The following is a 15584-nucleotide window of genomic DNA, read 5'->3' as shown; positions in this document are numbered from 1 at the left end:
CGGAAAAAGGTGGCTTGCTCCCTTCAGGTTGGGGGAGAGTTCCTGCCTCAAGTGGAGGAGTTTAAGTATCTTGGGATCCTGTTCTCGAGAGAGGGAAGGATGGAACGTGAGATTGACAGGCGGATCGGTGCAGCGGCTGCAGTAATGCGGTCGCTGTATCGGTCTGTCGTGGTAAAGAAGGAGCTGAGCCGAAAGGCGAAGCTCTCGATTTACCGGTCAATCTACGTTCCTACCCTCACCTATGGTCATGAACTTTGGGTCATGACCGAAAGAACGAGGTCCCGGATACAAGCGGCTGAAATGAGTTTCCTCCGCAGGGTGGCGGGGCGCTCCCTTAGAGATAGGGTGAGGAGCTCTGTCACCTGGGAGGAGCTCAGAGTAGAGTCGCTGCTCCTCCGCATCGAGAGGAGTCAGCTGAGGTGGCTTGGGCATCTCTATCGGATGCCCCCTGGACGCCTCCCTAGGGAGGTGTTCCAGGCATGTCCCACCGGGAGGAGGCCCCGGGGAAGACCCAGGACACGCTGGGGTGACTATGTCACTCGGCTGGCCTGGGAACGCCTCGGGATCCCCCCGGAAGAGCTGGAGGAAGTGTCCGGGGAGAGGGAAGTCTGGGCGTCCCTGCTCAGACTGCTCCCCCCGCAACCCGGCCCCGGATAAGCGGAAGACAATGGATGGATGGATGGATGGTCTGGTATAATTGTCCTTAATAATGCACTACATGGTTCTGTAGCTTGTTTTATACCTTGCACCTTATGTGTAGACTGAATGTTGCATCATCCATTCTTTCTGTTTTGCACCAGGGACCAGAAGGAACACAATTTACACATAGATGATGGTACAGTCACTTTTATCTCTGCATATTAAACCAATTTTTGGCTCTCCCAAGGCTAGCAGGTTTGATCCGTTCCAGAATTACCCACAAACCCACAGGAAGTACCCTCACCATCAGGCATCTGTAGGTATGTTCAGGTGTACTTACAACAAAACACAGCCCTCCGGGCAGGAGGACCATCTGTTCAAGGAACAAAAGAAATCTTGTGATTATTTATTGTAGAACTTATGTGGTTGTATATGTGCTACTATAAATAGTTGTTGACAAAAACTAGCAATTAGGCCTGATATTTCATATGAGGAAGTAGACAGTCACTGTTAACATACACTTAACAGATGCAGACAAAGAATGGCTCCATATTTGCCAATTTCCTTATCTGAAATGAGAAAGTAAAGCCCCTTGAAAAAAATAATTTGGGACACTGACCTGAGTAAGTAAAATTAACTTGACCGCTTCACTTTGAGGCTACAACTAAAGATCAATTATTATTATTATTTTTATTAATGAATCATTTAGCCTCTCCGTGATCATCAAAATTGTTGGTAATTAATTTTTTTGACAATTGATAAATAACTAATGGTTTCTGCATTACGTAATTCGGTCAATATATTTTCAGAGGCCTGTTACGCTTTGATATTTGACAGAATAAATAGCCCAACAACTTTCCTGACACAGGCCATCTGTTAAGTCAAATGATTTACTGTTTTTATTCGAGTAATATAACCCTTATCATGGCATTTAGGCTTCTTTATCAAGCCGAAAATAAAACTGTACCAATAACAGAAATTTCAGGGGAAACACGCGTTTTCAGGCTTGTATCGTGTGTCACCAGGCAAACGTTAGTTCTGGAAAGGGGTTTGACCTCTCATGACCCGGAAGCTGACGCCAGACCCGAGCTGTTCCATCGGCGGAGTAAAGATGGCTGACCAAGGCGCCGCAGATCCTGGTAATAACAACAATAATAAACCTGAAGCATCGGAGGGAACTATTATTAAGGTCACAGTAAAAACTCCTAAAGACAAAGAAGAAATCGCCATCGCAGAAGATGCCTCTGTCACTCAGGTTTGTTGATTTCGCAGGTGGGGAGCTGGCTAGTGCGGTTCAGCGCCGTGCTCCAACGTCATGCCCCTGCCCACAACTTCAGCTAGGAAGCTAGTTAGCCGTGTGAGCATTAGCATAGCATCGTCTCTCTTACCGGCTAACTGATAGTGTGTGAAATCAGAGAGGTCGTGTCTGATGAAAGTATTATTACCTATATCAACAATTGTTCCGTGTTATCAACGTTGTTGACACCTCAAAGAGCGATGTAACCATGTTTTATTTGATATGGCTAACCGGCTAGCCAGCTAACGGTTAGCGTAGCTAGGTAAGAGCTACCTAGCTAGCTAACTCAGCTTTCGAGCTTAGCCGACGTTAGCTTAGTATGTAGCCAAACAAGTGTCAGCTGACGGGTTGTGCTCTTGCTGTGCCCACTGCAAAAGCAACAATGGCCTGACAGAATCACAGAAGCGGTTTTGGGCAGTATGATATGCCGAACGGCTTTCATTTCCCATTTCGGCTCAACAGCTTTCAAAATGCTAAAGCTGCTATCCCTCTAGAACATTCTCACTGCTGCCACTGAGTCATTCAGCTTTCTAGGGAATATACAGTATTCCCAGCTACTGTTGGCTTGGCGACGTCTTACTGTGAAACTATAATAAAGTCCATGTAGCCAGAAGCAAATCGTAGTTTCTTTAGCTGGGAAAGCTTTTATGGTTACTGTGTGGTCTTGAGTAGCCGTTTTTGTCTGGCTGTATGTGTGTCATGGTTATATATTCAGGTGTTTCATGTTCAGACATTGGACTTACGTCTCTCCTATCCAAGTGAGTCATCCCTATGTACACGAGGCTCTATATATGATACACATCATGTAAACACTTTTCATTATTTGAGAAGAACTCTTTATATACACTGGTGTGAAATAGTTAAAGCTGAGAGCTAATGCGAATAACAGCATTCATTGTTCTCTGTCCTTTATTTTCATCCTCATCAGCTACAACAAGGTGGTTGCTAGTCTTCCAGGGGTGCACACATGACTATGATATAAGTAAACAGATACTTAAAATTAGACAGTATTAATAGAACAAGAAATGCTGAACAAAACAAATTTAAACATCGGAAAGTAAGTGAAGTGAACTTACATAAAAACAATTATAATTAAAGAGGTAATGAGAGCAGCTTCCTTCAGGACAAGACCGTTTTCTCTGCGAATTTACCTTCCCACTCTAGTCAAAGAGTAATGGTGATTTGGCAGATTTGGAGTGTTTAGACTGCTGCTAATAGGATAAGTACAGAGGACTTTCTGGGAAATTAGAATTTAAGGCCTGAAAGTTGCAACAGAACAGAAACACATTTGCAGTACTGCTCACATAAAAATAATCATTTTCCTAATATTATCCTTTTCATTTCCTATCTTCTTTCTCACCTCTCACTCTTGTCCCATTTCCTTTCTTGTCTCTCTTCGTTTCTTGCTATCTTTCAGTTTAAAGAAGAGATCTCGAGGCGATTCAAAGCCAAACAGGACCAGTTGGTTCTGATTTTTGCAGGGAAGATCTTGAAGGATGGCGACAGCCTCAGCCAGCACGGCATCAAGGATGGCCTGACAGTTCACCTAGTCATAAAGACGGCACACAAGTAAGGCTGCTTTATTAAACAAAGCACGCTGGCTCAAGAGATCATTTTGTAGCAGGCCTGTAAGAAGGATTCAGTTGTTTTGGAACACAATCTTGGTGCAGAATTCAGTTAACTGCATTTGTTATTGTATTTATGTTTGACTTCATTGAGTTTCAGACACACTATCAGCTTATGCAAGCACTGAATTTCTCATATGCTTGCAAATTATCCCTGTAGGGCAGGAGATGGCGGTAGCACCTCGGCCTCTAGCTCAACCTCCACTCAAGCAGGCAATACCTCCACCTCTAGTCCAGGCACCAACCCCTCCTCCACAGCAGGCTCTACTGGCACCACTGCTCCACCCACACAGACGCCCAACATACTGAGTGAGTCCGCCTGTGTCTAACTATTTACAGTCAAACACCCTTTTATTTGTTCAGCACCACAGTGATCATGTGTGTAACCCATCTGGCCTCCCTCAGCTGGCTTCGGTGACCTGGCTGGTCTGGCTGGACTGGGCATGGGCTCAGCTAACTTCATGGAGCTGCAGCAGCAGATGCAGAGGCAGCTCATGTCCAACCCAGAGATGCTTTCTCAGATCATGGAGAATCCTTTGGTGCAGAACATGATGTCCAACCCGGACCTGATGAGACAGATGATCATGGCTAACCCTCAGATGCAACAGCTGATGGAACGCAACCCTGAGATCTCCCACATGCTCAACAACCCTGAGCTCATGAGACAGGTAGACAAACTGGAGAGGCACTGAATTGCACTTAGTTGTTTAGTTGTTGCATAGGCATGACAAAAGCAGATTTCCGCTGCATTTTTGTCTGTTTATTCAGGATTTTACTAGTTCTGTGGAAAAGAAACTTTTACTGACGTACCTCCTATCGCCTTTTATCTCACCTCCCAGACCATGGAGCTGGCAAGGAACCCAGCCATGATGCAGGAAATGATGCGGAACCAGGACCGGGCTCTGAGCAACTTGGAGAGCATCCCAGGAGGTTACAATGCCTTGCGGAGGATGTACACAGACATCCAGGAACCCATGTTCAGCGCTGCCAGGGAACAGGTATCTGGGAAGGATGTGTACTGATCAAATCTTGGTTGGTTTGTGGTCCATTAATCCTTGTTTTTATTTGTTTTCACACAGGCTATAACCTTTGTCATGGTATTGTTTGTGTGTCTTTCCCTGTAGTTTGGCAGCAACCCATTCTCAGCTCTAGGTGGGACCTCTGAGTCTGGTGCCCAGCCATCACGGACAGAGAACCGTGAACCCCTGCCTAATCCATGGGGGCCACCAAATTCTTCTAACTCTTCTGAGAGTGGAGGGGGCACCACAGGAAGCACTAGCACTACTGGGGGCACCAACCCCAGTGTGTCCAACCCTCTGGGTATCAACCCTGGCAGTCTGGGCAATGGTAACTCACTCTATCTATCTATCTATCTATCTATCTATCTATCTATCTATCTATCTATCTATCTATCTATCTATCTATCTATCTATCTATCTATCTATCTATCTATCTATCTATCTATCTCAGTACACCCTGCATGCTAGATCTGTTATTTACTTATCTGTATACACATATACTGTATATAACTAATCTCCTCTCTTTTCTGTGCCTTGTAGGGATGTTCAACAGCCCAGGCATGCAGAGTCTACTGCAGCAGATCTCAGAAAACCCTCAGCTGATGCAGAACATGCTGTCTGCTCCCTACATGCGCAGTATGATGCAGTCACTGGCTCAAAATCCAGAGTTGGCCTCCCAGGTATGGAATGAAAAGACGTGGACATGCGTCGTATTACAGAGCAAATCCTGGTTATCTAGATTCAGAGCTTGCTCTTTGTTGTTCTGATTGTGCACCACATATGGAATCGATTGATTATGTTGAACTCTGCAGTTTGTTATGAATTGTGAATAGTAGGATGTAGCTAGGCCTGTTGTGCATTAGGCGAATAAGCCCAGCTATTTAGTGCACGCTCAACAGAGGGGATTGTCTGTTAAGCTCACTTGCATTTCAGCGAATTGTAAGAAACAATAAATAACATGGCTCTGACTTAATTGCTTCTAATAAACAGCGCTGACTGTACTGCACACAAGAACAACCTTACAGTGGAGTGTTGAACTAACAGTGATGAGAAAGACAGTGATGCTCCAGAGCTTTTGTTGCTGGAACTAAAGCCTTTATTATTCAAATCTCAACTGTAGAGAGTAGGCAGCATAGCCAGATGTGGCACATTAGCTTGACTGTCTTTCTTTTTCTCTTCCAGGTTTTGATGAATAACCCCTTGTTTGCTGGGAACCCACAGCTGCAGGAACAGTTCAGATCTCAGTTGCCCATCTTTCTGCAGCAGGTACGACACACATTCCAGTCTGATAACTCTGATAACTTTAAATTATATTACGGCTTAAAGGTACGCATAATTATGGTCGTGACCGCTTTGAGTGCCAGCTAGTCACTAGGTTTCAGGAACCAGGCTTCATTTAACCCACCGCAGCTCCACCTCGTAGCCTATTTTTGGATTAGCTGGGAGCAGTGGCAAAGTCAGGCACTGCCAAGATGGCAACAGCTGGAGGCACTGTCAGTGAGCTTCATAGTGGCTCTTCAGAAGGCCATGGGTGATGTCACAGAGACTACATTTTTTATACAGTCCTGGAGACATAACTGCCCATAAGAGGCAATATACTGTAACAAGCCTTAATCCTGGTATTATGAAATTTATCACAGATGTTTATTTGCACATGCGCAATGCTTTTGTCTCGAAAAGAATGAACAGTAAATGGACTGCAAATTGATTGTAGATCAGTTGGCTAATTAATTGCTATGCTCTCTTTGGTTGCAGATGCAGAACCCAGAAGCCCTATCAGTGATGACCAATCCCCGGGCCATGCAAGCTCTAATGCAGATCCAACAGGGTCTACAGACACTGCAGACAGAAGCACCAGGCCTCATGCCCAGGCATGCTCTCACAGACACATATACCTATGGTGCATTTTTTTTATGGTGAAGGTTTGTGGTTTTTCCAACTCTCGTTTTTTTCTTTTGGCGTAGTTTGATGTCAGGTGGAGTTCCTGGCATGCCCACTGGTGGAGTTCCTGGCATGCCCACTGGTGGAGTTCCTGGCATGCCCACAGGTGGAGTTCCTGGCATGCCCACAGGTGGAGTTCCTGGCATGCCCACAGAGAATCCTGCATCCTCACCCAGCAGTGCTGGAACGAACGCCGCCCAGCAGCAGCTGATGCAACAGATGCTCCAGATGTTTGCTGGAGGAGGTGGCGGAGGAAGTGCAACGGTACACACATACACCCATGCGCTGATGTTACATCCTTCACATCTGTAGATTTTTTTTTTAAGTTCCATTCATTTGCCCCCTGCAGACCCAGACCCCAGAGGTGCGGTTCCAGTCCCAGCTGGACCAGCTGAGCGCCATGGGCTTCATCAACCGTGAGGCCAACCTGCAGGCCCTCATCGCTACTGGAGGAGACATCAATGCCGCTATCGAGAGACTGCTGGGCTCACAGCCCTCGTAAAGACATACAGTACATACTGACACACAGACACATGCATACATACATACCTGACTCATCAACACACCCAGCATCTACAGAGAACCAAGAGAAATTTTAAGTGTATTGTCCCAAACTTTACAGAAGAAATGTGGGCAGGATCTGTAAGACCCTCATTCTACATCTGTTCTCAGATCATTCCCTAATCCCCATACTTTCTCTTCTTGGCGTCAATCAACCAGATCTCTGTCTCAGAGTGCTGCTGTAGAGCCGGACTGAACCACTCTCAACTTGAGGGGGTGTTCTGGTGCAGAGAAAAGGAATGAAAACCTCTCCTGAAAAGGGATTCCCAACTATTTCTTCATTCATTGTTTTCTTCAAATAAAACTGGAGTCAAGCACGCAGACAGACATTGACATAATACAGATTAAATCCATGCTATGTGATTGGCTCTTGGCTCTGTTTTATACATGGCAGGTGTGAGGCAGTTTGTTAGCATTTAACTAGCAATTCAATACATGAGAAATTTCTGGTAAACAGAACAAGAACAGGATGATACCAACCATACAGACATTCAACCTCATTCCTCCCTCTTTCCCCTGTTCTTGACATTCTACACAAGTAGCTGTTTTTCGCCCAACAACTTTCACTATTTATTGCAAGCGCTAAAGAAAACGACGCCCTCCACACTTCCCTAAACTTGTAATTTGTCATTCCAGATAAAAGCGCCCACTCACGGGTGCACAGTGTCTTCTCCTTCTGAGGCACCACTGCTGTGCCTTCTGCCCTCCCCTGCCCTAGAAGAGCATTGTCGGTCAAATTACAACCCCAATTCAGTTGATTAATTAGAAACCCCCCCCAGTAAATTCCACCCAGCATCATCCAGAACTGTAACCATAATCCGATATCACACTGTAACAGCTCCGGAGCAGGGGATGCTGTTAAAATGAACATGAATTAAACAAACAAGCTTTCCTTTCATTTTAATCAGATTCCTCTTTTTATTCTATTTTTTCTTTTTTTGAGGTGCAGTTAGTACCTAGAGATGATTTTGATTTGTCTCGCTTAAAAATAAACGTGGAAATCAAGTGAGCAAAAAAACGTAAATAAATCATGGAAAGGCTTTACAAACAGTAATGATATGGTGGCACCATATGTTTCTAAAATCATGTTCTAGGTTGTCTTATTTTTTTTTTCCTTTTGAAAATCTCAGCATTGTAGTTGTGGTAACTTTGGCAACTGCTTCTATAGCTGCTTTGTCTGTTGACCTCAGCTGAAAAAAAAAAAAAATCCATCTCCCAATTGAACATGTTGAAACTAACTTTTAACAGTACTGTACTAAAAAAAAAAAATAAAACATGGTCAAAAACAGTCTACACTCTGTGTCAGTTGATTATGGCCCTGGGACAGTGTGAGGTGATGCCTGCAGATTTCCATTCATCAGTCTCTTCTGGCCTTGAAGTTCATATAATGTAAATTCAATTTCTGCTCTGCTTCTGTTTGTTGTTTAACATGAAAATATTGCATATTGTCATTCGCCACAAGGCAACACTTGTCTGCCAAACTTCTGACTAATTATAGGTAATTTTACAGAACATGCAAAGAAATGTGAAATTTGTCTGTAGGGAATCATTAAGTTTAGATTTAGAGTGTAAAGTTTTGAATAATAAATGACTTGTGAATTCATATTTACTTTGGTAAACTATTTCCTTTATGTCCCCTGGAATTCAGAGAACAACATCTTCATCTGTACATCTTTCCAGGAAGCTTTCTAAAACTATATCTGGTAATTATGTATGGACGTGTAAAATAAGTCAGCATAATCACAACCTTTATTACTACCATGTTTTTGATAGCTGCAACAATTATATCAATGTTTTTGATCTGCTTTCTACAAAGCATTTAAAGAACCACGTGTACAAACAAAATCCAACACGAGTGTTACTACAACAGGTCGACTCACGGCCTCTAACCACATCCCTCTGGGCATCAGAGGCAAAATGGCGTTGTGCTCTGGCACACGGATCCACCAGTTAGGTGAGCTTTATCATCAAACAAATGATCTGAGTCACTGAGCGAAAGGACAGCGTTGGAGAGGGTGGAGTCTGTTCCTCATGACTACCTGCAAGTGGTTGTACCTGTTCCACCTGCTCTCCGCCCCCCCTCCAGCCGTCCCTCGGGTGTCTCCTGCAGGACTCCTGCCCTGCCTGCCTGCCTGTCCTCAATCAGGAGTTAGCCTATCCCTGAAGGAAGCGGGTGCAGCTGAACCTGTTTTCTCTTTCTTGTCCATTTTCACCTTTAGTCCCTCTCTCCACACTGGAGGGAGAGGAAGAGGAGTGAGGCTCTGTTTGTTTTTCTTTGTCTGTGTTTTAAGTAATATTGAAAGTGGCTTCAGAATATTTCCCGAGTGAAACAGGAATATTTCACCACTCAACCCAGCATGGGGTCCGACGAGTCGTACAACTTTGTCTTCAAAGGTGAGTCATGTTTACTTAAGCTGTGATTGTGAAGAAGAGATAAAAGATATTAGTGTGGATTACTTCAGTTGATTTTTGACCTGTCAGGTGCAAATGTTTGTAGCTTCCTGCTCCAATTTTTGTAAAAGTCCGAGAGCAAAGGAAGTAAAGCAGGAAGTGGAACCTTTCTGTCCTTTTGGCTATAAACCGTTTGACCTTTGACCTGTTACAGACACATAATTTTACATGTCCTGCTTAACTACAGAGACTTATGAGCATTGTATATCCATTTCTCCTGATTAGAATAAACCAGCTACAGTTTTCCATTCCACTCATTCCAAAGTGGAGGCAGTCAAGGGTTGGTCTTGCACAGTGTGTGATGTCACAGTGTCTCGTGAGAGTGACAGGAAGTCTTCACGTGTTAGAGGAGATAAAGGATATCTGATTCATTACAGAAAGTTCTAGTTTTCACCGTTTAACTGTTACATTTTTGGACTTAGCGTGTCAGTAAGTAAAATGCTCCATTGTTGTATGACAGTATTTATAAAGAACGACTTCTCTCGTCTGTCTGTCTGTCTGTCTGTCTGTCTGTCTGTCTGTCTGTCTGTCTGTCTGTCTGTCTGTCTGTCTGTCTGTCTCTGTCCAGTGGTTCTGATCGGGGAGTCTGGCGTAGGAAAGAGCAACCTTCTGTCTCGCTTCACCAAGAATGAGTTCAATCACGACAGTCGCACCACCATCGGCGTCGAGTTCAGCACGCGGACGATTCAGCTGGACAACTTCACCATCAAAGCCCAGATCTGGGACACAGCAGGGCTGGAGCGCTACAGGGCTATCACCTCAGCGTGGGTACACACACATACACACCATATAATGGACACTTAATAAAGCAGTTTGAGACTGATTTCAGTGCATGCAGTCATTAGCTATACCTCTGTCACACATTTTACAACAACAGCCTCCAGTCCGAACATAAGATCCAGCTCATGTATGTTTGATGTGTCTCACCTGGTGTGGACTTACAGCTACTACAGGGGAGCAGTAGGAGCACTGTTGGTCTACGACATCAGCAAGCACCTGACCTATGAGAGCGCCGAGAGATGGTTGAAAGAGCTGTACGACCATGCAGACCCTCACATCGTGGTCATGCTGGTAGGGAACAAGAGAGACCTGGAGACCCTCAGGACTGTGCCCTCAGATGAGGCCAGGGACTTTGCAGGTCGGTTCAGTTGTGCTGTCTTTGTTTTTGATCATGAAAGGTGTATTTACTGCTCAGTGTCATATGCTGCTCCTTGAATACGTCTGAGTTTGTTGATTAGTGATCTTTGCTTTCTTGCTTTCACCCTTCAAACCAACCCAGAGAAGAGAGGTCTCATGTTTATGGAGACATCAGCGTTGGACTCCACCAATGTCGAAGCTGCTTTCAATGAAGTCCTCACAGGTAGCTTGCTCAGTGCGTCCAAACACCCGCAGTTCATCTCAGTTCTTTGAATCACCTGCTGATGTGTCGTTATTTTCTCCAGCGATCCATAAGAAGGTGGCCAGCAGAGAGGTGACCCGTGGCTCCATCAGTGCTGTGACCCTGTCCAGCCCCATCGGACCCACCAGTGAGACACAGGAGAAGGGCAAGAGCTGCTGCAAGAGCTCCTAACAGCAGCTCCTGCTGCCCTACGATGATCCGCCCTGTCCTCGTTGAACCAGCATCAGGCTTGACTGTCGCTCAAGCTTAAGCATGACATCATTCGCACAGTTTGAAGAGCGAGGTACCTGCTTGACACTTGAGCAGTCCATGTTTGAGTATGTAACTCATAAAAAAAAAGTTATTGAGATGCATCTATTGAGAAAATCTATTTTATACGCTGTATTTCTTGTGGTGGCTGATGGGAGCTTTTTATAAGATAGTTGTGCTTTTTTTCCCCCCTTTATCTTAGCTTCATGTTGTTAAAGAGGCGTTGTAAAGTTGTATTGCTTTTATAAAGGAATGCACTGGGATTCATTTGGAATAAATTATTTATGTTATTCTGTCTGCATGTCCACAAAGACATGAATTTATTATCTGCATTAGACACATTATCTAAATTAGACGAGGGAATAGGAGAGAGGGCTGATGTGAAATAAAGACAGTGGAGGAAGGAGAACTCGAAACCTTTGCTTAAGTAAAAGAAGTGATATCCCAGTGTGCAAAACTACTCTGTTACCACTGAGAACCCTGCAACATTTTACTTATGTGAAAGTGCAGAGGTTTTATCAGCAAAATGTTAAATTTCAAAGTCTCAGTCCTCAGTATGGAGAATGTCCTCTTTCTGAGTGTTACTATTGTACATATGACAGTATATTACTGGGATGTTATTTTATGATGCATTTACACGTAAGCTGCATTTCCTGTTGGAGCTGATCAAGATGAGGCAAATTTGAGTCTAATTTATATGCTGTTGGGTAGTTTAATTCATAGAAAACCATTTTTGTTTTGTTTTGTATCTAAAATCTGGATCCGAAATATAACCAGCAACAACAAGCAAGCAACAAGAGGTGTCAAATAAATGTAATAGAGTGAAAAGTCATACTCAAGTAAAGTAGAAGTACCTCCAAATTGTACTTCAGGTCAAGTCAAGTTTGTTTATTGTCATTCATCCATATACATAATACACAACTGAATGAGATCTAGTTCCTCACAGGCCCAAGGTGCTACTACGCAAATAAGAATAAAAAAAAAGTTAAATAAAATAGGATATATATATATAATAGAATAGAAATTTAAGAATAAATTCTGTAAGTCATAATACTGTAACAAAATAGAATAGAAATGTTGTGTTTACATGCCCATATCTAAACCTATATAAACATGGTGAGCAATAAAATCAAGATATAGCCAATAACCTTAGTGGTGATTGTACATAGTTCATCTAGAATAAAACATCTGTCACAGAATCAAACAGCAGTGCTTATGACAGATGTAGAAAATAAGAAAAACTAGAAGTCTGCCACATGATATTATGAACAGCTTTCTTTCTTTTGTTTTGTTCTTGTGAGCTACAGTTTTACCTCTGCAGATGAAACAAATCACTCTTTGATCACATCTCATTGACATGTGCCCTTTTGGGGTTCTCTGGTAGACATTGCTTCATATTAAGGGGTCACACTCAGAAACAGCGCAGCTTTACGGTCACGAGCTGAAGGTGCTCCGTCTCTTCTCGGCCTGTAGATGGCAGTGCTGACGTTGCAATTTGAGTTTGAAGCATCAGTACTGAGCAGCGTGATCCATTTGTTCCCTCTCTGATTTGCTAGAGAGCAAACTCCAGTCCGACTCATACTACCGTCTCATCCAGCGTTCATTCCATTGATGATCACGATATTAAGCTCATGTGGTGCTGCGTTGTTGACGCCCTGGCAGCAACCTCTGATGCCCTCTACGCTAATCAACATGCCCGTGAAGTAAGGAATTGATTTACACTTTTTTTTGTCCTCACAAATAGTAAATTCATTCACAGACTTCTTGGTTTTATGTCAGTGTGTGTGTGTATGCAGATGATCCTCAGACTATGGATGTAATTAGACAGGCTCATATGGCACGACAGAGAATATAAATCTACAGCAGTGCTACTTAATGACATTCTGGACAGATATCTCTGGCTCACAGATGTGCATAAGGAGCCTTTACTGTGGTGTGAGTGTGTGCGTGCATGTGTGCGCCTGTGGTGTCCCCAAGCAAGATTTCTCATGCCGAAGATCATTTTGCTCCAGTGAAATGACCACAAATGCTTTTATTAAGTTTCTCTTATGAAAATACGATAGGGAAGAGTCTGCACCGGGCAGTAAATGTTTAATTATTTCCTGTGAACGACGATATTTTTATGGGCCGAGTAAAAGCATCTGGTGTAATAATCCACACCGGCTGAGCAGGCTGCACAGGTTGAAAGCCCGGTCATGATGTTCATAAATCTTCCTCTGTCCTGAGCCTAGAGGTAAGGGTTATGTTTGCAAAAATGATTAAATTAGAAAATTACAATGAGGATAGTTAGATTCTCTTCTACCACTTTACAGTTTTTGGCAAATCCCCCCTGGATCTGTGCGTAGACCGCTGTCTGACCTCACCTTCACAGTAAAGCACTCATGGTGGTTGGAAAGATTTGGATTTAGCACATATGTACATGTGGTGGCTATTACCCACATGCTACTAGACATATGTAGGCTGTAAAAAGTGTCTCTGAGAGAAGGATTCATGCTGAAGTGTCGAGTGGTGTGGAACCTCTGACCCCAACATGGAGCCATTTACCAGACCTCTTCTTCCAGGTCTTTGTAGGGAATCTTCACCTCCAGATGATTTACAGTTGCAGCATCACATCTGTGTGGGGATAATCGTGACCTTTGTGTTCTTATGACCTTTGACCCCATGAAGCATGGATCTTTTCTAAAAATCCGTGCTTATGCGATCCATCGTTTCTGTAGCTTTGCTGCTTCTCCTCCCCTCACCAGTCCTGATTTCACAAACTTTTTCCAACTCTGTCTCGGGCTTTACAGAGCAGTTTTCCTGCTGTTTGTTTCTTTCTCTTGTGTTTGTTTGTTTTTTATATGTGATTCCCAGGGACCGACACGAGACCCTATAAACTTCCATTCGAATACACCCAAGGGCTCAAAAAACATCCGAAACTCTCACAACACATACAAGCTCTGTTGTCTTTTATCTCTCTGTTTTGAACTAAACTCAAATCTCTCATCTCTCTCATATTCATGGCACACACACACACACACACACACACACACACACACACACACACACACAAAAAGGGGTCTTTGTGGTGTTTTTGCATATTATTGCTGTCCTGTGAATCAGCTCATCCACCATTTTTAAGTGGTTTATTTTTCACTTAATTAACCACATTGTGTTAATTGGACAGCAGAGATACGTGGGATATATAACAAGATTATAAGACATACACCTGTCATTGCAGCTGGATTTGTGATTTGTTACCATTGTGCCAAATTGGCTGATGTGCCGTGTGTGGGTGTATGTAATCGTGCATGTGTGTGCGCGCCTGTCTGCACCTGTGCATGCCAAACACAAAAACAAAACCAAAGTCCAAACGCCAGAGCGGTGACAGCTGACATTCCTCCATCATCCTTCATCTGTCAGCACATGTCAGCGGAGAACACAAATTTGAGGTTTCCACGTCAGCCGATATCAACACATAAATAGAATCAAAGTCAATGTACGCTGATTACCATGGTGATGTTGTTATGACGACCAATCAAAGGGAGAGGTGAGCTGATGGGTGCATGGCGGCGTGCTCGGTGCACAGGCGGGAGAGAGCTGACAGCGAGCTGCGAGGTGGATTATTTCCTGGAGGTGACTGAAGAGAAAATGTTAAGAGTGTGTTTATCGCTCCTGCTTGAAGACTTGAGCTGTTTAGTCTCAGATCCGCTTGTTATGGGATTAAAATGTGCTAGAAAGCACTTTCTCACTCTGTGTGTGTATGTGTGTCTATTTGTATTACTCACGTTGAGGGGACTTCATTATGCTGACAAAGTGCAAGTCCCCATAATGTAAATCATTTAGTGTTAGGGTGAAGACTTGGGTTGGGGTTTGGCAAGTAGTGGTCTTGGTAATGCTTTGGGTAGTCTCCAAGAAATTAATGTAAGTCTATATAATGTCCCCTAAAGTGATGCAAACACTGTGCACTGTGTATATGTTTGTGTGTGTGTCTTCTTGTGTTTAGCTATATTGCCTGCCCATATACTGCAGTCAATGAACTTCTTTAAAACCCTCTAATTTCATAGTCGAGCCTGTTGTTCTTGGCCCTCCTTACTCAAGGCCCAGTTTGGGTCACAAGATTCCTTTCCGGGGTGCAATTAAACAGTTTGCCAGCCACAAACCAGCCAAGAGCCTCAGCTTCGGTCCACTTAACATAATATTACATACCTCAGTTGCCATGACAGCCACGGTGTTTGTCCGATGCTAAACAGCTGCAGGTGTAAAGTGATGCAGCAAGCAAGCGATTATTTGAGTGCTGCTTTCAGCTGAAACCCGAGACCAGACACAGTGTCAAACAGGATTGTCGTTAACATATTATCCCAGATGAGCTTTCTGCCGAGTGTACATGTGCGCTTAAGTGATGACACCTGGAGAGGAGGAGG

The 15584-nt window shown here is 43.7% G+C and overlaps 2 protein-coding genes across 2 annotated transcripts; both read left to right on the top strand.

The window, feature by feature from the left end:
* Window positions 1-1722: 1722 nt before the first annotated feature.
* On the top strand, window positions 1723-8370 carry LOC139345852 (ubiquilin-4-like). The gene is made up of 11 exons (XM_070984712.1): window positions 1723-1894; window positions 3354-3505; window positions 3722-3870; window positions 3967-4229; window positions 4401-4559; window positions 4686-4908; window positions 5121-5260; window positions 5763-5846; window positions 6336-6451; window positions 6545-6785; window positions 6871-8370. Exons 1-11 carry the CDS (start codon window positions 1751-1753, stop codon window positions 7021-7023), a joined length of 1824 nt encoding a protein of 607 aa, XP_070840813.1. The 5' UTR covers window positions 1723-1750; the 3' UTR covers window positions 7024-8370.
* Window positions 8371-9222: 852 nt separating this feature from the next.
* LOC139345769 (ras-related protein Rab-25-like) lies at window positions 9223-11673 on the top strand. Its single transcript, XM_070984582.1, has 5 exons — window positions 9223-9476; window positions 10102-10297; window positions 10478-10671; window positions 10813-10893; window positions 10976-11673. The coding sequence occupies exons 1-5, from the start codon at window positions 9440-9442 to the stop codon at window positions 11101-11103; spliced, it is 636 nt and encodes a 211-aa protein (XP_070840683.1). The 5' UTR covers window positions 9223-9439; the 3' UTR covers window positions 11104-11673.
* Window positions 11674-15584: the final 3911 nt, after the last annotated feature.

This window comes from Chaetodon trifascialis, chromosome 17 (assembly GCF_039877785.1).
Source record: "Chaetodon trifascialis isolate fChaTrf1 chromosome 17, fChaTrf1.hap1, whole genome shotgun sequence".
NCBI lineage: Eukaryota > Metazoa > Chordata > Actinopteri > Chaetodontiformes > Chaetodontidae > Chaetodon > Chaetodon trifascialis.
The sequence above is the reverse complement of the archived record's forward strand: the minus strand, read 5'-3'. Positions and strand labels throughout refer to the sequence as shown.